The sequence below is a fragment of the Notothenia rossii genome (genome assembly GCF_949606895.1).
Source record: "Notothenia rossii genome assembly, chromosome: 4".
Classification (NCBI taxonomy): domain Eukaryota; kingdom Metazoa; phylum Chordata; class Actinopteri; order Perciformes; family Nototheniidae; genus Notothenia; species Notothenia rossii.
The window spans coordinates 68577806-68601056 of record NC_136902.1 but is presented as its reverse complement, the minus strand read 5'-3'; the positions used below and the strand labels follow the sequence as shown (position 1 = coordinate 68601056).

General features: G+C 40.5%; 1 protein-coding gene across 1 annotated transcript in view; it reads left to right on the top strand.

Annotated features, from left to right (window-relative positions):
• LOC307035829 (nectin 1b-like) overlaps window positions 1-22716 on the top strand; it is a 77557-nt gene extending 54841 nt beyond the window's left edge. Inside the window, exons 5-6 of the mRNA XM_079675588.1 lie at window positions 3141-3292; window positions 18695-22716. Of these exons, the coding sequence (XP_079531714.1) occupies window positions 3141-3292; window positions 18695-19200 (658 nt within the window). The 3' untranslated portion in view covers window positions 19201-22716. The remainder of the gene's footprint in view (window positions 1-3140; window positions 3293-18694) is intronic.
• The last annotated feature ends 535 nt before the right edge of the window (window positions 22717-23251 follow it).

The window sequence follows — 23251 nt, the reverse complement described above, 5'->3', positions numbered from 1 at the left end:
GACGGAAGGATCTGGAGCAGGCTGGCAGGATTGCGTCACACTACACCACATAAACACACACACGAGAGGTGTAGCCAAATCTAGTAAATACTAATATATCTGTGAGGAGGCCCACATTATTTTTACTGCTAAATGAAATGTAAATATGATTTATCTTATTGAATAGATAATAATAAAGGTTAAAGGTTCATCTATTTTGTAATTCATTGGGTTCATATGGCAGCTATTTGTTTTTCTGTTTCCACACTTGCTTTGTTTCCCTGCATTGTATGAAGAAAAAAAAAACTGAGAATCTTTGAATTTCTTTGTTTTTGTAATAGAACAATGCCAGGGCTATTTCTCTAAATGGGTTAATTGGGAGCTGCACAGAACTAATAACGGAGACTCTACAAAACAAAGGACACACCCTATTTGAACTTTATTGTTTGTTTTTTTGAAATGTTTGCTCGTAGGGCATTCTTCACTCACCACGCTCATTTATTGAGTCTGTTTCAAGTGCATACATCAGTTTCCAGTGTGCCTAATGAATACTAAGTAGGGGTAGTGTTGTTTTATCATCAAAAATAACTATTACTTGTGTGCTAGGATTTCTTCTTTTTTGTTCTTCCTGAAAAGCCATATTCACACACACACACACACACACACACACACACACACACACACACACACACACACACACACACACACACACACACACACACACACACACACACACACACACACACACACATGGGGCTCTATAAATAAGAAAGCAGTGTTATTCTTATCACTGCGTTTTGCGGTGTGATTACTTCTAACTCCACTCTAATTAGCTGGCTTACTTATCTCCATTGTAAAAATGTGATTCTATTATTCATGTCGATTAAAGGCCACAGTAAGGGAACTGTTGGTGCGATTCACCAATGGCTGTGGATAAAACGCACAGATCACTTAATATCCCTTTAAGGCAAGTTTATTGCCCCTTTTATTTACCATAAGCAATTAGTAAGTATTGCTAATGCTTTCTTAGTCTCATCAAAGACAATGAAACTGCACGCTCGACACGAATACACAAACACATTTAGGCTGATTAAACGGATGTATGTTTGATTAAAGACGTCCTTTATCGCTATTTGTTTGTTTGTTCCATGTCCAGAAAGTATTAACTTGTTTTCTTTGATGAAGATTATAATTTCCTGTAATCAGGCCTCTGTTTCCAATGTAAACAATCTTATTTTGAGACCTATAAACTAGATTAAACAGACTATGAATAACAAGAGCATTTTAATTGTAGGCATCTAAGCATACACAGACTGTTTTATTTTCAGTATTGAAGTTCAAAGCCACCTCCACACAATGCGGGTTGTAGTAGCATGGTGGGATGATGGATGGACTGTCCTTGATATTCACACACACACACATTCAGATGTCTTCGTATAAATTCTCAGGTCGCCGCAGAATCTGTGGTGAATAGCATTTAGCCACCTTTCCCATTCTGCAACAAATCAATTGAGCTTTGCAAGACTCAGCATTCGATAGAGGCTCACAGGGTAACTGATTATTGAATCGTGGCACACTGTACTGTGGGTTGTTTGCAACTCTCTTGTACAATGTCGCCAAGGTGGCCAATGAAAAACAGCTCCACCACAGCTCTTTCTATTACCCTTTTGTTCCCAGCTATGGACACTTTATCATTGAAAAATGTAACACTTCATATGAAGGTCATATCTGTAAAGCAGTTTAGCAAGCCTAATTCACATTTTAATGCATATAGGGCTAATTCAAATTATGTATACATACTATAATCATTCATGAATATGTACATGACACGATTTATATACTATGAAAAAGTGGCTGACATATTATATTGTAAGTTCAGCATTCATTGTGCTTTATATGCTTTTTTTGCGATTTAAGTATTGTATACCCTCTCTTATTATGTATACCACTTTAAATACTGATGAATATGCTTGCAATGCCTGAAGACATGACATTTCTTATAATATATATTAAAAAAAAAATCTCCAAGCTTTTCATACTGACTTCTGAAAATCTGCTCCATAGTCAGAATTGAACCACATATGGATAGGCCGTTTCTAAGTGACATGTTATTACCATGCCACTGTGTCTTTCCCCATGTCGCTGAAGAGCCTTGTTGAAAGCCTGTTTAGTGCAGCTCAAGTGCTTGATGTTTGGCCTTTGTTAGCATGAGACCTTATTTAGTTTCCTCTCTTATATTACATTTATTTATTTTTTTCTGGCTGTAATCAATAGAGCTTTACATATACAAAGTGTGGGGTGTAACCTCTTTTGCGGAATCCTTAAAAAAACAGCGTCACCCACACCCAGCATCCCCACACAGTCACAGCTATCTGATTCTATCACAGTCTGTAGCTCCACTTGAGTAGGATCCATTCACAGCAGCTGATGAAGCTCATCGAGGGGAAGCTAACAGGAAACGTCTTATTGTCGCACAATTTAATACCTTTTTTCAAGCCTCCGGGCGCCACAAAAAGGGTCCAGATAATAGAAAGGAGGTTTAGTTAGCTCGTGATCCCTGACCTCAGAGTGTGCTGACCTGATCAAAGGACATGAGCAAGCCTGAACGCGGGAGAGAAAGTGGACCATGAAGACAAACACCTCAGGCAGGGAGACAGGCTCCACTTCTCATTGACAGCCCAGCATTTGGTAGATTCTACATTTATCGCTTGATCAGCTGCCTCTCTTGACAGGCCCCCTGAGTCTTCAATCCAGCCATGTGAGCGGTGCCGTAGTTGAGCAAAGAAGCCCCCGCCCTCCACCCCCCACCCTTCCTCCTACCACTGTCTGTTTTGTATTCCACCTGCCAAAAAAGCCTGTGTCCTCAGGCATCAACTATGTCTTGCCTGTTTGGACCTGCTGGGATTCCCTGTCCTCATAATTTAGTTTGGACTTGATGGATGATGGCTGAAATATAGCGCTGTCAAATATTTCTGGTATTTATCTTACCCTCGCACACACATCCAGGTTTGTTTTTGCACTAGAGACTGTATTTTGCATGCGCCTTCAATTGCTTTTGCTGCTCCTAGCGGAGGGTTTTTTTTTTTTACATAGCAGGGCCTAGCTGCTGTAATTCTGCCTTTTTATATTGTCTTTATTACCGCCTCTTTCTCTCCCCACAGCTTGAACGGCTCCCTGCCCAGTAATGTGGAGATCAAGAACAACACCCTGTTCTTCAAGGGACCTGTGACCTCCGACCTGGCCGGCACCTACGTCTGCGACGCGACCAACGGCATCGGGACTCGAACTGGCATTGTGGACGTCAACATCACAGGTAGGTTGACACAAGCGCTCGCTTCCGTTCTCTGTCTCTTAAGTAACTCCGGCATGGCTTGCGTCAATACAGTACCCTGCTAAAGAGAACCATCAAACCCCCTATTCAAGCAAACATTCACACACACATGATGGAAGATGATAGTCTGGGGTTTCTCGATGCTACTCCCACCTGGCCTGGCTGTGTGGCCCCCCCACTGCACTTTGAGGAAGGTGAGATGAGCTTAAAAAAAAGCCTCTGTGTTTTGTGTATCATCGCTACTCACACACACTGTGAGAACACAACAGCCGCCCCCTCTCACCCTGTCCTGTTACGCACCCAGGCGCATGTGTGGGAGCGATATAAAGCAGGTCTATTATCAGCGCCTAAAATAACATGAAGGAATATGGGGGTTTGAGGTGAAGGTACTGTATTGATCATAGTTTGCTCGCATCACGCTCCCATTTCTCCGAACAGCCCGTGCCTCTTTTGTAGTGGAGCTCTGCCTTCGTTCTTTTGTCTCTTCTGTCTTCTGGGGAAAACAAAATGCTGAACAAAACTGATTCAGTTCCTTTGCCTTCCACATAATCGCTGGCACACACGCACAGTGGTTCCTCTGGGTTTTCATCCATAGGAGACATATTTTGCACTAAAAGCCCTTGCTATACCAGATTTCACTATATGAACTGTTAATGTGGGAATCTTTTTCTATTGCTAGCAGCTGTGTGTGTGGTATTGGGAGACTGTGACAGTTTTGCTCTGGTCGGACTGGAAGGACTTTTTCCCTTCAGTCTTTGTTCTACTTTTTTTCTGGGAAGCGGGGGTGTTCTAACTTGCATTGCTTTGCATGTTGACTCATGTTGTGTCTCTGGGAACGCTGGGCTTGGTGTGAAGTGAACAGCTGTGCCTTACAGTATCATTGGATACCTTTTTTTTTCCTGTTTCCTCTTTTTCACTGTGTTATTCTCTACTGCTTAGGGGTAAAGCTAGGAGGAGAAAGCAGCTCTGTATGGTATGATGCCATTACCTGCGTTGTGAGAAGTTGTCAAAGGAGAATGAATAGCCCCATACTTATCAAGCAGGAAAGTGAGGAAGTAATCTACAGTCTGGAAATCACCCAGCACCAGCTTGTGTTGAGTAATTGTGTTCCAAAGACATTGTACTCTTTGATACTGTATCCCTTTAGAGTAGGCAAAACAAAGGCACCAAAGTAATTTTCTATTTCAGCTTTTTCATTGATTGCTTAAATTAACAAACAACACTGGCTTTGTCCCTGTGGTCTTTCTGTTTATTCTCCTCATTTATGTGTTTAATTGTGCTAAGTGACTGCGGTGAATAGCGCGTGGGTGCATCATTTGAGCACAATCAATATACATTTGAATGTATACATATGTAAAGCCAAGCAAAGGTTTGCAGGGTGTTGAGCAGGTTAAAGGAAATGTAATGCTTGAATTTGAAGTTGTGAAAACACTCTTTGCTCTCAGCGAGAGCTAGCTTTTACTCCCTGCTACTCTGCATGTTTACCGTAATTAAAACCCTTTAGTTATTACATGTAACCTAGAGACCTAGTATTATGTCAATGAAAGGTTTTTACATTTTTTCTTGAGCTAAAAGAACCAAATCTTTGATATCTTGAGATTTACTAGATATGTAGGGTCTCCTGTGTGTCTTTGCTGCTGCATGTTTGTCTTGCTTATAGCTTAACTTAGTCGATCTTGTTTAAACTCTTGGTCACAGCAGTTACTTCACGTTGTGCATCTAATCACAGGAGCATTTCAAGAACTCATAATCCTCCTTCGATTAACGACGCAGTCTTTTGGCTTTGCTAATGGTAGCTACCATAGCTTGATAGCTAACGATGATAGCTAACGATAGCTCTCCTCCCTCCCTATGATGCTATCTCCTGTTCTATGTGCCTCATGTTGGGTTATTTTGCCTGCCTCCTTTACTGGTAACGGTACATGTGTTGCATAGTTGCAAGGTTGGAGGCGGGAATTGTGGCGATAGACAACCCAGTCTCACTCGTGTTTAATCTATTGATTCGTGTTCACCAACACGATTTTCCCCTTTTTTTCGTGTCACACAGAACGATTTTAAAAGCAATGTATTTCTATTGGAAGTGTGTTTCGTGCCTGCAACACTACTTTTTGTCCGGTCGGTTCTTGGAAGACCGGAAGCTGTGTGGTTAATAAAAACATGTTCTTTATATATACAGTCTATGGTTCTTACTCAATATCAAGCCACGATTATTGTCTTTATTTTAAATCGTATAATGTCAGACTTTTTTTGCCGCCTGTGAGGAAAAGAAATGGGGCTCAGAGCCTTTTAATCTTTTTTTCCTTCTAATTTGTTATTATTTTCTAAATAACACACTGTTATTTACTCAACAATAACATACAATTATCCTTGTTTTTATTTATTTGTTTGATTCCATAATCTCTGGCTTTTTTGCCGTCCGTCAGGAACTGAATTTCAAAATAAAATAACCGAAAACAGATAAATAGCCACTGAACTGATTACCCAAGATCCTCAGCTATGGTTTAAGCTCGGTGATTGGATTATTTAGCAGCAATGCACGTTGGGATATGATGTTTATGCGATATGAAATCCGAAAAACATTTAAAAATAAAAATAATACTTTATTCCGAGTGTGCTTGCATTTCCGCCACTTGAAAAAAATAAAATCCCCATGAAAAGTCATAATTATGAGATAGAAAGTCATAATAATGAGATAAAAAGTCATAATTATGAGATAAGAAAGTCGAAATTATGAGATAAAAAGTCATAATTATGAGATAAAAAATTTAATTAACTTTTTACTTTTAAATTAAAACTAGAGGCAGTGACAGTACTTCCACCTTTTCTGTAGAATGACCCAACTGCATTGTTGTAGTTTAGCTGCAACATAGGCTATATGTAACATCTAACATTTACAAAAGTCACCTGTAATAGTTACCTTATTTAGGACTAGATGCCGTTTGCATGGTGGAGAGCAGCAAGGTGATGAAGGGACCTTTGCAGACAGCGCCACTATAGCGCATGCGCACTTCTTATCTCATTATTTCGACTTTCTTATCTCATAATTACATAATTATGACTTTCTTATCTCATAATTATGACTTTTTATCTCATTATTTCGACTTTCTTATCTCATAACTATGACTTTTTATCTCATAATTATGACTTTTTATCTCATTATTTCGACTTTCTTATCTCATAACTATGACTTTTTATCTCATAATTATGACTTTTTATCTCATTATTTCGACTTTCTTATCTCATAACTATGACTTTCTTATCTCATTATTTCGACTTTCTTATCTCATAACTATGACTTTTTATCTCATTATTTCGACTTTCTTATCTCATAACTATGACTTTTTATCTGATTATTATGACTTTTTATCTCATAATTATGACTCTTTCTCTCATTATTAAGACTTTTTATCTCATAATTTCGACTTTTTTATCTCATAATTATGACTCTTTCTCTCATTACTATGACTTTTTATCTCATAATTTCGACTTTTTTTATCTCATAATTATGACTTTTCATGGGGATTTTATTTTTTTCAAGTGGCGGAAATGGGCTTCCATAGTTATACATACATAAATGTCCTACACTAATAATAAAAAGTTATTATGGCTGTGTGTACCTTGTGTGCACCGCCTAGTGGTTAAAGCACTTTTTTAAATTATTGTTTTAATGTGTTATATTTGATGAAAAAAATATTAAGAGTACATACTTTCATAGGGGGAAAGTAGAAGGTCAATGATATAAATATAAAATATCAAGAAGATACTGTAAGTGATCTCTACAATAACACAGTTTAGTGCAGGATGTACAAAGATATTAATAGGAGGATGTGCAAAACAGAAAAACTAATTCACCTTTATTCAAACATTAAATAATACTTTAGATTAAGGTCTTCTTTTAAATAAGAAAAAAGCTTTGGGGGTATCTATCTACAGTACAGATAAATATTAAGCCTGACAAAGTACCATCTAATATATTGCTTTCCTGCAATGTTAACTATGTTGAAGCACTTATTTTAACTGATATTATACATATGAGTTATACTCTTATGTATGTAGATAGTATAAGAAATGTGCAGAATATGACTAATGAATTAATGGTGGAGGTATACACACATATTGATAGATGTCTTTGATGATGCTGCACTGTTGATGAACCTGCGACCCAAGTTTTTCATTCATTGCATACAGTAACTACACCATAGTTGTGTATATTATATGTCAATAAACCTTAGAAAATCTTGAAATCTTGAAAGAGATGTGCAACATACAGTCTTTAATTAACTATTAGTGCAGCATAAAATAGAGAGATTTAATATCACATTAACAGAGCACTGCAGAGCACTGATACTTACCATGCTGTGCGGAAATCTTTCAAATGTAGCCTAAGAACCTTTGCTTTAAAATAAAACATCTCTCTGTATAACAAACTGGCTGGATGCTAGCTGAAAGTGAGATTCTATGTTGTTAGATTGGCAAAAGTCAAGATTTTTTTAGAGAACATCCCCTAAAGGTCCCATACAAGCCTTAAAAAAATATATTTTTGCCAGTTCCCATAGTAACAGTGACAAGTCAAAGGGAGAGGAGCCACCCTCGTGAAACACAGTTCAACATGGCACCCAGTCAAATCGCTGGTCACAAACAGCTAGAGTAAACTGTCAAACATTAGTATGGTTAAGGTTGCAGAGTGCAGAAGCAGCATGTTCAAACAGGGGCCGAGCTGTCCCTGCGTCTCATGCAGGTCCAACATGGATACATTACAGTGGGTCGGCGCATGTGATCTCTGCTGATATTGTGAAATGCTAGCCCGTCTTGAGCAAGCTTGTCAGCATAATCTCCCGCACTATCAAAGAACATCATTACGTTTCAAGGATGTAAGAAATGTACCTTTTTAGAAGACATTTCTGTGAATGTAATGTTAGACACTGCATCCGTTATGAAGACATAAAAGAGTCTTAGAGGTGAACTTGAGGATGGGCACGGCGTTTCCTTCTAATTCTTTTTGAAGTCTTCTATGCAGTCTTGACATTGGCTGAGCTTAATGACCCGGTGGTGGAGTTAAAGAAGTATGCTGATGCTTCATTAACTTCAAAGAGCATCTTTGTGCCTCCCTACAGCCTGAGACAGGCCTGGCTGAGACGTGGCAGGTGAGAGAGCCCACTGCTGGCTGCTGTTCAAGGCTGCACCAGGGGGCCTCAGTAATGCTAGCTAAGTGTTCTCCCTTTGCAGAAAGGGAAGGTGACCAAGCCGTTAGCTGCAGGACATGCTCAGCAGAGCGACCAGAGCTGAACCTTTCTAGACTAGTGCCAAGCATGAGTATTTCATTTCCTTGTTATAGCACATTGCAATGTTTTTTGGACTAAGAGGCCATCCAGAGTGTTTCTACCGTCAATAAATCTTCGCTAAACCGTATCTGAGCAATGACAACATCTATCAAGCACTTTATGCCACTATCACACAGTGTTGTCACTATAGAGACCTAGATGTATCCCAATGCACTACTACTAGCTGTATAATGCATGGGATTGGCAGCAAAGCTTTTTATTTTCATTTTGAAGTTGATTTTTAGATTGACACGGCAATATACACCTGCCATGGGAGGCAACCGCATGCTTCCAGTGTCACGAAGATAAAATATCCGTGACAACTTGTTTGTATCACAGAAAAGCTATTTCCTCACGGTTGGAAACAGCACTGATGGAGCACTTAAAGAAGGCACATTTTAATCAAGCTCCTCAGTTTTCACGGACAGATTTGTGGGAGCCGCATAACTGTCACCTCGGCAGATAGCGGGGCCACGGAGCACCTTGTTTCAATTAGTTTGGGGATAGTGTTTGCGGGGGAAATGGCATTGCCTACGGTGAGGCACATGGGCGAAGACGGCTTCTCCAAGGACATGTGTTCTGCAGATATGGTGTCGCTTGTCTGAATCTAATGAGCCACTCTCCTGTTTTAATCAATCCTCGCTCTCAGGTAAAAAAGAGGTGAAAGAGGAAATCTGAAGGAAATCGTCAGGTCTGATTAATCAGCTAATTACTAACAGGCATGAGAGGACATGTTCAAAAATGTAGATGATTAAACAGCCTCACAATGAAAGATATTTTTGACGATTGATTCTTAGCAGCTTTTCAACCCGCCTGATAGGAAAACATTTAAATATTGCAGCTGACAAAGCCGCAGGAAAAGAGCTGAATAATGCAGTTTAACCTCAAAGAGCCTCCCCAACTTAAGAGACTCAAATCAGTCTTTCATTAAGATAATCAGCTTTCCCACCATCACTCTCGATACAGTTCCAAGCTGCCATCTTTTCCAGCTCATAATGATGAATGGCGGTTTTGTCAGGATGGCCTTGCAATTATGTAATTATCACCCCTGAGAAAGAGGATGTGTGTTTCTTTTCTCTCAACAGCTATGTGACTTGTGGGAACATTCCTCTCAGTGGAGCAGCACATTGACCGCAGAATTAATTTGTTTACTCACTTGAATAATCTTTTGAACTTGATAAGATATTTTTTAACCTTGACTATTCCACACAACAGCGCTAATCTTTGCGAGTTGGGGCCGGAGTGAGTCAAAGACAATGCATAATTCTCGCCACATTAGTAGGATCAGCTGTGAAGGATAATATCAAATCAGCTCGGGGTCAGCCAGTATGTGATCCTTTCAGCCATTCCACTTACCGCCCAGCAGCGCTAAGTTTCATCCCCTTTTGTCGAGGCTGTGGCGCAGAGTTGCTTTAGAGAGCAGAGGTGCAGTCAGCTTTGCTATAGGGCTTTACCACTCGGGTTAAGCTGGATGGAGTGAGAGCATTCTCATCAATTTAGCTGGAAAGTGTGAGGATGGATCCTCCTGTAAGCACCGGTGCCGAGATCTGTTCACGCTTGCATGAACCTGTGTTAGAAAATGAAGTTGAGAGGGACCACACAGTGAAAATGAAATGAATAAAGCATAGGCAGTCCAATGGATTTATAAATAAATAACTAGATCCATGTGACAGAAGGACATGCTTCAGTGGTTCGGATTTTTGGGGAATAATTTTGATTCCAAAAATGGACTCCAAAGCAAACAGGAACTAGAATTGTTGTAAAGGTGTGAGTATGTAAAGGTCAGTGTTAAAGACAGTGATACACAGTGGTAGTGAAATGTTTTACACATTGTGGGGGAAACTTCTGAAGCAATTGGAAACAGGACTCCGAGAGACACGAGGAGAGCTGGAGCTTTGATGGCAAACACTGATGGTTTATTTGGAGCTTCGGCCGAAGAAATCACAAGACATATCACGGGCCACGATCTGTCCACACGGCTGAGATGCCAAATCAATTCTGAAGCACCCTTCTGTAGTTCGAGGTTTTAACTAGTTCAGAGTGTAATAATCAACATTCTTCAATAGATAGACTAAACAGCTGAAGACACTGAATCACATTTGTTGTCGCTTATGGCTCGGGGTAATCTAAACCCCGAGAAGGATGTGTTCCAGGTGTCCCACAACAATAACTATCTCTGACCGAGAGTTGCCCGGTCATAAACTGATAACAACAACAAAATGCTAGGGCAGCCTGTCCTTAAGGGAGATAGTGGCTGCCTGTTGGGGCATCTGCATCAGAGGGCGAAGCAGGACATGCAGGGCAAATTATTCCTTGACACACATAGTCTTTTTTTTAAACGTATTTACTAATTTCACTTGAATTTATTCCTTTGGGCTGCTGATTATTTCAATTCCAATAGGAGCATAAGATGCAAGAACGGATTTGAATTTGAGAGACAATAAAGTATACAACTTGCTTGTTTGAGTGGCCAGTTGACAAGCTAATGTTACGCTAGTCAGATAATATCCTATGGCTGCTGGGATTGCATTTTTCCCAATAATGTCTGCCATTTTGTTCCCCAAACTGACTGTTAACCTGCCTTCAACAGAAGCCTGCTAAAATGCAATTGGTCAATGGAACTTGGACATCAACCAGAAACCAGAATGTTTAAAGTGCCGAAATGGTGTCCCCTTGCCTCAAATATATACATTCTCTAAAGTTTAGTTCCTAACTGTCTTGTTTCAACAAGAAATACATTTTCATGATTTTTGAAGAGAGACTCTGTGACAAGAAGTCTACCGTTGTAATACTCTAAGCTTCATCTGGTCCACCGGGGCTGCCAAACACCAAAAGCAATACAAAACTGCAGTTAGTGGCTTTAAAAAGAAACTAGCAAACTGTAAATAACATTGGTTGTTGATGGCATGGTTCACTTTTATCAGCTGCAAAACAGACTTGTAGCTCTGTCTGTCACCGTGACCAAGGTGATTGCTTCGCGTGATAAAACTCGTGAAACCGCGACGGGAACATCCTTGAATAAAACAAGTATCGCACCATATATTACTGACATCTAACAGCAGAGCTGCTCCACACCGCCATTTGTCTCCTTTCTTTCCTCTGACAGAGACAAGAGACATTATGATGTCAGATCTGCACAGGCTCCTCCAGCAATGTGAAATGTGTTTGTCTCCGCCTGTCATGGTGGAGTCTGTCTAAATTGCTGCTATAGCTGGAGCACATTGCAGTGTCGCTTTTGTGCATTATTCATAGATTCAAAGGCCACACGCGTATATCTTGTATATCATTGCACCCTCACTTCAAGTACATGCATGCTGGCAGCTCAGGAACTCATCCAGTGTCTCGGTCCAATGCTCTTAATTCTAACTTCTCATCACCCTTGAACCATCTGATCCAGCATCTACAAACCAAGATGGATTTCAGGTCTGCAGGCTGATAGAGGGACTGCGTAGCCCCCGACATCCTCTCTACAGGAGGGACTGCTTTCTGCTCAGATCCTGCCAAGAATACACCTCATTATCCAAATGAGACATTAGCAAGAGCCGCTCCCGTGCTTGCGCACTATAGGCCGCCCCATAAAGCCTCCGCTGTGTTTTGCTCTGCCAGTGAGAGCACTGAGGGGGAAGATATTGTGGCTGCAGCTCATTTTGCATAAAATGGAGGAGGGGGATGCTTACTGTGTAAAGGGGGCCACTTTTTTTTTTTTTGTTGAGGAGAAGAGATAGCCCGGCTGTGAGAGTGAAATGGAAATGTCACAAGGGGAGAGCATGGGAGAGCAGAGCAGTTGAGATCGTAGTGATTTATCTTAACATTTGTTTCTGCATGGCTTGCTGTTTCTGCTCTCCGGAGGATATGCAGAGGAGAGGGATGTGGCAGACAGATGGAGCAGGGGGATTGGCTAGGACCCTTCGGACCAGCTCTGCTTCTCTTCCTCCTCCCTCCTCCTCCGATTCCTCACCGTCCACCCATGTGGTGTTGGATCTGTCACGCCTCCCTTACAGCCTGATGAAGTAGGTCAGACGCTGTCCCAGGGTCTGACCACTGGCTCCAGAGCTGCTGTGTGGTGATTCACTCATTACACACACAGCTCCAAAATAACAACAAGGAGATTGAAAAAAAAAACGACAAGGAAAAAAACCAACAGAGGGTGGTGCAGGGAACAAACATGGCCCAACCTCAGCTGGCTTAACGCGTTCTAACATGCAGATTTGTTTACTGCATGTTTGATGACCCAATAAGGTTTCCTTACAATACTTAGCACTGAAGCCACATAAAGGCTAGCAGGGAAATATAGAGATGGATTCATAATGGTGCCTTTTCTGCAAAAGAGCATTGGTGTTTAATCGTTTTAATATTCATTGCTCATTAAAAGCTCATTTGTGTTGAGTGTTTGTTAGGATAGAATTACAATATGAATGTGCACCAGAAAGGGCACAAACATACTTTCCTAAAGGAAACAAGTATGTTTCAGTATCTTAAGCCACAGTAGCGGTGTTGAATATATTTGTTTGTGATCTTAGTCATGCTTATCCCTATAAACTACCGAAAGGGTAACACAAACATTGTCAAAGTTGAGAATCCTTAGTCACCAAATAAATAAAAAAGTCAGAGATAGCTGCTTCTGCTTTAAAGAGATGAAAACATGAAGCGTTTCCTGTTTCTCCGACTGGACTGTCCTGCAAGTCGTTGCATGTTCGCAACCCACCAAGGATGATGTCACGAGCATTTTGATGCGTTATCTCCTTCAGCACATCCCATGCCTGCTATCCTTTGACTGTTTTGTGGGGAATCACATTTGAATTACTAATCTGAAGTTGTTACGGCATTGAGCTTCCAGTGAGGCAAGCTCATGTCTATCAGTGATAGAAAATATATATATGTACAAATGGGAATAAATGGCAGATATTGGAAGGCGTGTGTGTGATGGGGTGAAAAAGAGCTTTGCCTTCTCCTCTGCTTCCCGGCAGCATATTAAATTCTTGTCAGTGATGAGCTTTTATTCGTTGTGGCAGCATTACATTTCCATGACTTCACAACCACTGGCAAATTCAGACAAGGGAGTAATGAGGATCGTTGAAACCACTGAATAAATGCGTCTTCCCCGTTTGTCCCCTTCTTTCCTCACTCATTACGCCATTCTTTATTTGCCGTTGTCACTCCTCCGCCTCTCAGAGGCACTCGTCCCATCTTCCTTTTTCCTCCTTGTTGCCACTCGTCAAACTCTTAGAGTAGCCCTCTGTTTTCTTTTCATCTTCTGTTGTCTGCGGCGTGTTCCTCATTTACTCGTATTTAAACACCACTCCCTGCGCAGCCCTTTGAAATCCTCTCCCAACCTCTCAGTGTCTCTGTCATAACACCTTGTCCGAGTGATTACTCTCAGACTCAGGAATGTTTGTACCTGTCTAGTACTCCTTTTCTTCATGTGCAGACATGACTGGAGCACACCCAGGAACAGTACCTGCAGGACAGAGTTGGGATACCGTTTCTCTCCCTTTTTAAAGCCCCCTATGAACAGTGTGCTGCTGGCTTGTTTTGTGCTCTATCCTACATTAGAATTACAAAACCCTGCTCTGAATGTGTGTTGTTTTCTGAAGCCACAAATCTGGCAAGATCCAGAGTGTGCATCATTTTGTTTACCATGTGTTTCTCTTAAAGACTCCCTCCTGTTTTACACAAATGAGTCAGAGTGAGAGCACTTATCAGAATGCAAAGGAAACAGATTTTGTCAATGAAAATGGTCCGGGGTTGTAAATCATCCACTCGATCAAGTTAAATGTGAGTGTTCAAAATAGTATGATTAATGCAAGACAAAACAGCATGGTTGCAGCACCTAAACGGCCGCAGTATTTCATGTTGTTCATTACCTGTATACATCTATCATGCTTTTGGATTGAATTATAGTCTTTCATAGCACATCCTGGCATCTATTAATCTCAATAGTACATTTTAGTCATAGCAACTCAAGGTTACCCTCCTATCTGCGTTTTTTCTGCGTGGTTTTAATAGACACTGCCTGTTGTTGCCTGGAACAGTATCAGGGCTGTTGTTGTGCTGCTTTGAGGTATTTTTTTATCTACGTGTTGGCAGGTGTTGCCTGGAGCGATGGCGTGCTGGTGGAACGCCTCTTCCCTTCTACGTACTCCAACCATTTCAAAATGTGTTATGTTATTAGCGTTTCTGTAACGTTCGCACCATAGCTACTTTTATTTCACATTATCATAGTATGTACGTAGTAACAAAGGCACAGCGCTGGTGAAATTGATAAATACTTCCTTATCTTCTCTCATACAAGGCCAAGGAGGCTGAATGGGAGGTTGCTATGTGACCTTGCCGATAGATAAGTACATAGCAGAAGTGAGCCGGATAACGCCGTGAGAACAGGCACTCTTCATCGCCAATACACCTCTTTGAGTTGCAAAACAAAATCAGCATGTTCCTTCACTGCACTGAAGTGGTCTGATGAGCACTTCGTGGCATTTCTTAGCTTCTTTCTTCTGCTTTTCAAGTACCTTCAATACAGAGGTAGAGCCACCTGAACATTCTATCCTCCATGATATTCCTTTAGCAACACGTCTTAATGGCTCCATTTCTAAATTCCTGCATCTTCCGAGACCTCCTTGGAGGTGGGTGAGATGGTCAAAGAGTAATTCAAATACCTGCATGTTTACATCTGCTTTCATGTCTGTATTTTGTATGGACTATAACCCATTCTTATTAGCTTTGACATGCACATTCTTTGAAATATCGGTGTCAGGAGGTGCTGTCACCTGATCCTTTATAGAAATGGAGGTGATGGGTAGCACCTTTGAAGGCTCACTGCATCTTCTTTTACTGCCTCTGTTCTGTAGTTTTTATGATCCCGCCTTGTGTTTCGCACCTCTAAGTAGTCCATTTCGAGGCAACTATAGAAATGTAAAGACAGGAAGCTGCCTAATTACCGATGAGAGGGAAGACATAGCCTAGCATTAGAAGGCAGTTGCTGGTAGAGGAGAGGATTATGGGAGAATATTTTTTTCTCTGTCATCCTCTAGATTTTCACCCCGTCTTTGAGCTTGCTGGAAGGATGTGTTCTCGAGCAGGGGTGACCTGGCCCTGCTCTCTCATTCATGTGTGTAATGAAGGCCTCTGTCTGAATAATCCCATTAGGTAGTGAGATTAAAACCTGAGCTGATATTTGAGACTGTGCCCAGCACCGCTTTAGAAATTGGAGAGCTTTGCTGCCGGCCCTGGGAGAGAGGGGGCCGAGGAAGAGCAACCGAGGAGAGTGTCTGTGTTCGGGAGGTCGACGTTCCTTTGGACTGATAGGGTGCCATTGTAATTAAAGGAGAGGGGATGGCTCCAAAGCTTCTCTCATCTTCGCCCAAGTCCATCCCTTTCTTCCAGAGTTATGCAGAGATTAATCTTTTCCACTTAAAAGCAGTTCTAATTGAGTATAATGGTTTTGATCTAACCAATAAGGGCAGTCATTTAAAAAATCATTCTCTGCTTATAAGGGAATTTGTCTTTTTGGTTGTGCTTGATGAGTAGCAGAGGTTTTCAGATTGGCTGGTTGTTTTTGCCGTAATGCTCTGATTCAACTATATAAGACTTTCTGCAAGGCAGCAGAGAGAGTTGTATATCTCTAAGGAACGTTTAAGATTGATCAACACAAACCTTTCATTCTGCATCACTTATGATTAGTTTCCAATCCCAGAAAGACATTTCCACATCACCGAACCATAATTGACTATATTAAACAGTTTCTTGATTAGGGCCATACTGAGGAAAACGTGCTGTCTGACGTTTGTTGCCTTTACATATTGACATCTTCGTAAATCATTTGTGCAGTTTAGGAATGGGAAGATGATCGATGCGTTTTAAGAATCAATGATTCTTATCTTTAAGAAACTTAATTGATAAGCAACTAAAAACCTGGATAATGCTACGGATGAAAATAAATCCTACACAAAATTGTCTCAAGTGGAATGCTGTATAGCTCAGTTGGTTGAGCTGGCGGTCCATGTACTGTGGCTTGGTCGCCAAGCAATGGACCCCGGTCTGAATCCGGCTCGGGGCCATTTGTTTCATCCCCTCAGTCTACCCGTTTTAAGCCTGTCTCTACAATGAAGACACTGGTTGCCCAAAACAAAGGAAATTGTGTCAAACATTTTTGTGTGATCGGTAAAAAAAAACACTATACGCTATTCCTTTTAGAATTTGCACATTTGTATACTAAAAAAGCTGCTTGCCTACCAACTGTAACAAGAATAATTAGGATATTTTTTGTATGAACTTGCTATTCTTTCAGAAATGATGAACAAATGTTTTTGAAGTGTTTCTTTGTTCAGGTTACATTTTGTCTTAGATTTGCAGTTGTATGTTTATATTATTTCAATCGCTTTTTTAAATATAGAAACTCCATAATCTTAAACACACACTTATACTCACACATGAATACTTATACTTAGATTTAATGCCATACGTTTCCATATAGCGTACATCGAATTGTATAAGAACACGAATACAGTATGCACATTTTCTAAGATGTGTTACATTTTAGGCTGTGACATGATGATGTTTATTAATGTAAATGTAAGTCATGGTGGATCAAGAATGAACATGATGTCTTTGTCAGTCAAATCTGCTTCCTGAGAATTGCAGAACCTGTTTGATCTGATCCTTCTTTTTTTCATCTGATGAACATAGATAATATATGCTTACTAGATTATGTGTCATAACAGGATGGTAATAAACCGGTACAACAGAAGGCAAAAATAGCATCATGGCAGTATCGCCTCTTTATCTCATCTGACTGTGTCATGCCTTGTTGCATACCAAGTCTGTAGTTTGCCCTGCGTGAGCTGGGCTCTCCCTCCTTTCTTCCTCGCTGTTTCCATCTCCTTTGTCTTCAGTCCTCTCCCACACCATTTCTTCAGTATCTTCTTTTTGTTGTGTCTTTTCCAGCTCACTGTTGAGGACTTGAAGTTAAATGTGCCTATGCTGTGCAGGTTTAGACAAGCGCTACCTGTGCGCCTCGAGGCTTTGATTACGTTTCATAAAGACGTATTTTTTGTCTGTGCTTCAAAGGGCTCTGCATTTTTATATTTGTTAAGTGAAGATGCGTATGTAAGGGACATAGCTTTCAGCGCTTTGATTCACTGTAAGCTACAGCTGTGCTTGTTGTGAGCGTTGTTCCCTTCCCGTGAGGAGGCTCTAAAATGGTGGAATGAATGTAATATTTCAGTTTAGCTCCAGATATGGTATGACGCTGCCAGTTCTGAATTTAAAACAATGTCTTTTTTTGAATTTGCAAGGCTAAATCTTAGCTGTTACTCTCTTGCATCTTGGGTATTGTTTGTCTCTTGCAGGCAATTATTCATAGTCACTCTGTTGTCTTTATAAGAGCACGTCTTTGACTCATTTGATACTTTTCTCTTTACTGAATAATGTATATTTTTCTGTGCTGTCTGCTCTGCTGCCTGACTGCAGGAGCTTCATGTTTATCAGCTCTCTTGCTGCATCATGGCTGTGTTTGCTTGGCTACTAATAATCATCTCTGCAAGTGTTCTTCCATTTCATTACTGCTACAGTGATGATGAAGATGCTTATATGTCATGATGCACTCTTTCATGCTGGACTGTACTAAAATATATCATTATATGTACTACTAACCGACTAAGCTGAATGTATTAACTGAAAAGACTTGTGAATTAATCCTCAGTTTTTTTATTAAATGGTTTCATTTTCTTCCACCTTCAAAGAGAAGAGAAGAAACTATGGTTGATGCATGTTGACAAACTTCATCCACTTTTATCTCTTCAGCTGTTTACTCTCTGTTTGAACTGGCTCTTTATTTCATCTCTAACACTGCATGTGCCTGTTACCGACGGAGCCTTGCCACACTCGGTGAGGCCTCCTTTTGGATTTGGGGGGTTGTCATGGCGCCGGGGGTCCTTCCTTTTCCCTTTGCTTTTCCGTCCTTGTCTCCCTTACTTCATAAAAAAAAAAATCTGCACCTGCACAAATGCACCTCCTCCCACCAGAGCACTGACACACTCCCTTCCATCTGTCTTTTCCTACCCAGAACTCCCTAACAACCCGCCAACCAGGCTCCCTGATGTCAAGACGAGCCAGCACAATGTAGGCGCCGTCATCGGGTGTGCTGTGTCGGGAGTCGCCCTGTTGGGGGTGGCGGCCACACTGCTCTTCGTATTCCTCCGCCGCCGCCAGCGCACCTTCAAAGGAGACTACAGCACTAAGAAACACGTGTTCGGTAACGGGTACAGCAAGGCCGGCGGTCTGCCCGCACACCCTCCGATCCCCAAGAACCTCCAGTACCCGGACGACTCAGACGACGAGAAGAAACCCGCCCAGATCAGCGGCCCCGCTGGGTTTGAGGCGAGCGTGCCCGATTTTGACCCAGAGCAAGAGGACCTGAAGAGGCCCTATTTCACTGTGGACGAAGGGGAGAGCCGAGATTATGATGAGCGGACTCTGAATTTCCAGTATGATCGTGAACCTGAGATAGCCGATGATATGATCTCTCAAACCGACGGCTCTGTCATTTCTAAGAAAGAGTGGTATGTTTAGTGGCATGCTACAACCAAACCCTTTGGTCCCCCTCACCTGCATTCCACTGCACCCTTCACCTCCATCACCACCCCACCCTCCCATTCGTCAAGCTGCCCCCTACACAGCCCACTATCCTCAACCTAGTACCCCCCCTCCCCCCTTGACTCGCCCCCCCCCCATATCAGACCCCATCTAAACTAATCTCAATTAGAAAATCAAGCGTCTATTTAAAGTGCTAGCAAAACATCAACTTCTCATTATGACAGCATTGGTATCAGTTCCATCAGGTGAATGGGCAAAGAGTACAAACTAAGGTATGTAAACGGACTTGAGTACGAGTCCAGACAGGTGATTGGTTGATTAATACTGGTGTAATATTCTTTTTGTGTATTTTTTCCATGTTATAAATGTATTACATGTATTAAAAGAGACTGCAGGTTGAGGTTTTGCTGAGCACACTTGTGAAAGTCCTACACTGGATGTGCGGATTTATTTCTGTTTTTTTATTGCCATTGCCATTTTTGTTATTTTTATAAAGTCTTTTTCTATAATTTTTAAGTGAGCAGAGATATGAGAGTTAAATGTTCGACATAATTACAGGTGGAGTTCTATGTGTTTGTAATTGTGTGGTCAAATGTTTCAGAGAAAAACAAAAAAAACGCCATACAGCACCTGTGTCATTTCTGTTTCTCACTGGGGTTAGCGTCCATGAAACTCATGTTTGTACAGCATTTACAGCAGATGTGTTATGTGCTGTGTTCCAAAGACATGCTTAGTATTTCTTGCTCCCCCCTGTGTGTATAGGCTTGGTTTAACTTAACTGAGAGGGAAATGGCCTACTGAGCCATGTGGCAGATACAAATTGAGTATTTTCAATAATTTTCCCCTTAAATTTTAATAACGCTAAGAATGTTTCCACATCAGTGAATAAGAGTACAGCAGAGAGAAGGGCTGCAAAAATGTCTACTTTTCATTGGTGCATCACAACCACGTCCAAATAAGGTTTGGTGAGTCTCGGAGTCATAAAAACACCTTCAATAATGCTCTGAAATATCATGATTGTCACTTGACTTTAACAGGTTGACGAGCTCTTGATCTTACCACTATAATGAAATGTCTGTTTTTTTTTCTATGTTGAGTTGTCATAATTGTGTTGTTATAACCCTTCTTTTATCAAATGGATGTCAGAGAAAAGTGTCTGAGGAATTTCCCAAATATGACTCTGCCTCTCCTTATAATATGTGACTGTGTGCTGAAAGAATTGGCTGAAGCCCTTACACCAACAGCATGAGGAGATGTCCATGGACACAAAGGACACAGATAGGAGAGAAATGTCAACAGATGCTTACATTTGTGACTTTGAGAGAGCATTTATCATGTAAAGGGAATTGAAAAATGAATGGTGGCCATGCTGGAGTATAAAAAGTCACCTGCTGCTTTCATTGGGTTTATTTTCCATCTGTTTATTTGTTTTCTTTCTAAAATGAAATTCTGTATGGGGGATTTTAAATGAGTGAATGGTTGTCCTTTTCTTAATAATCTGAATCTGCCAATAGGGCTGTCAGAAGGCGTTATATATGCTGTATCTGGCTTTTTTTTAAATCACTGTTAATAAGTGCCAGATGGAGTGCAAAATGCATTTCCTTGGAACAAAAAAAAAGTTCAATGTGAAATATCCGATAAAACCGATGCAAAAGAGTAAATCGGTGGATATGGGCATCACATCTGACTCGCTCTGAACAATATAAATACGTTATTAAGCCTTATTTTATGCATGTTTTGTGTTGGAGTGGATGTGCGTACGTTTGAAATGTCGTTTCGGTATAAAATCCAGTGTGTTTGTCCTCATTCGCAGCTCGAAAGAAGACACTTTGTCAGTGCTGTCGTTAACAACAAAGGTATGGGTACCCAGGAACAATATTGCAGTTAAACACTAAAAAAAAGTATATAAATATATAAATAAAGATGAAAAAAGAACATCTCCCTGGGAGCAGATCGCTGGAGATGTGAATGTTCTACAGTCCATGCTTGTCTACTGTACTTTTTTAGATGAGCATGTTAAATCATGAGCCTCAATTTCTATTGTATTTTCAACACAAGATTAACATTACAAAAATGGGAGATAAAAAGGTCTTATCAAAAGCCTGTTGATTTCAGTTAAGATTCATTTTCTACTGCCTTATTTTTGTTTTTGTTCGGTGTATCCACTAGAGATTGAGAACATACATGGTGGCTTACAGGTTTTAGCGAGAGAACTAAACAACAGCGTCTGGGTTGCTACCTTCCAAGCGCAAAAGCAAGTTCCAATTATATTGCCTTTATTTTATCGTTCACTTGATAAAAGGTGAAAGGCTTTGCTGAAACTTCTTCTTTTAAATTCTACAGACATATCACAGCATAATAGACACAAAACGTTTTTATCTTTTTGTGCATTCAGTGCCTATCAAAGACAGGAGACAGATGCTGCTCCAGCGTTTTAAGTTATTCATGCAGAAGAATAACATAAAGAGTAATATTGAAATATGACACAGACTGCAAACCTCTTAAAATCAGACAAATGATCGTTCTTAACTTGCAGTGAATTGTAGTTAGTATAGTGGGGATGTTATTCCCCCCCGAGCTCCAATTTGATACTAACAATGTGTCTTGATCTCAAAATCAATTCATCTCTTGGAAGCCCTTTTAACGTTTAATGATTGCTTCACGGTAACACAGCACTTTTTCTCTATCAATAAAGACCCTAAAGAGATCAAACTTTGTCACATATCGCTGACTTTTCAAAGCACAACAATTGAAACATGAAATCTAGTGAAAAAAGATTGAAATCCAATTTTAAAAAAGCAACTTTGGCCCCAAGTAGAGATCAGACCGACTCCTTTTAAAGCACAACTTTAGGTTTTTTTTTCTGCATCCATTAGAAAGCCACTGCCACACTTGCTTCTAAAACGGTCGAGAAAGAAAAACAATTTGGAGTGGACATTCTGTATACTGGTAGATGTTAACATTGTCTTCATGTTGTCAGGGTGTTATGAGTTTCTATTTTGTAATACTGACTGTAACTTCATTCCATCCTAATCTACTTTTTGTATTCAGTATGTTCAACATTCCACTGTAAATATTGTACATACGGTTGAGATTATAGTTGGGATTTATTTAGGGACAACTGCGTAGGGACCCTGTCATGTAAAATATACCTATTTTGACTGCAAACATAGAGACTTGGTGATGGATAGATGAAGTCGATGGATAGCTTATTTCCAAAGTCCAACCCTAGAAATGCTCCTCTGGTACGTTTTTTTTTAAAATGCCACTAGCAGCTTCACTGTCATACAAAAGGGGTGACGCATACAGTTTGTCGATGTAATGTTATTGAAAGAAAATCAGAAGAGAGAAAGTGTCTGTATGCAGCCATGTGAATGTATATTTCTGAGGGTGTTACAAATATGAAAAAAAAAAATCTATTGTTCAATTGTGATGACCCAGTGAAGTAACTTGTATTTGTTTTAAGCATTAAATGAGTTCAATAGTCAACAATGTTCTGTCCAAGTTCACTGATAGATGTACCGAATATGGTTCACGTCTGCAACACATTTATTATCCCTGTGTATTGATTTTGGTAATTGCAGCTCTTGTATCCCTGTCGCCTCATGCAGGTGCTTATTTGGATTTATTTGTCAGCGAAATCACCTTCTGTGAGCCTTAAGTGTAAAACATAAAAAGGTTTGTTCTTCAAATAAATGTTCCTCTGGTTTGGCAATTCAACACATTGTGAGGCCAACATATAAACCCATATGTCGCTCTGCTCCTATCCAGCTATGAGACAGAGTCACGTGGCGTATTCCACTTGCATTGCTGTTCCAGTTTTCAGAATCAAAATCAACTTGGGATGCATCCACGCTACCCTCCATTGTTTGCTCTACTTTTAAAGCCTGAGTGCGAGAATAGTCAAATCATTAAAAAAAAAAAGCCAATACAATCAGTCATGGTTAGGAAATGTCCTTAATTCAGACACAATTTCTTAAAGGTATTGACAAAACTGCTTTTGTCAAAGAAAAGGTCAGTAGTGTAG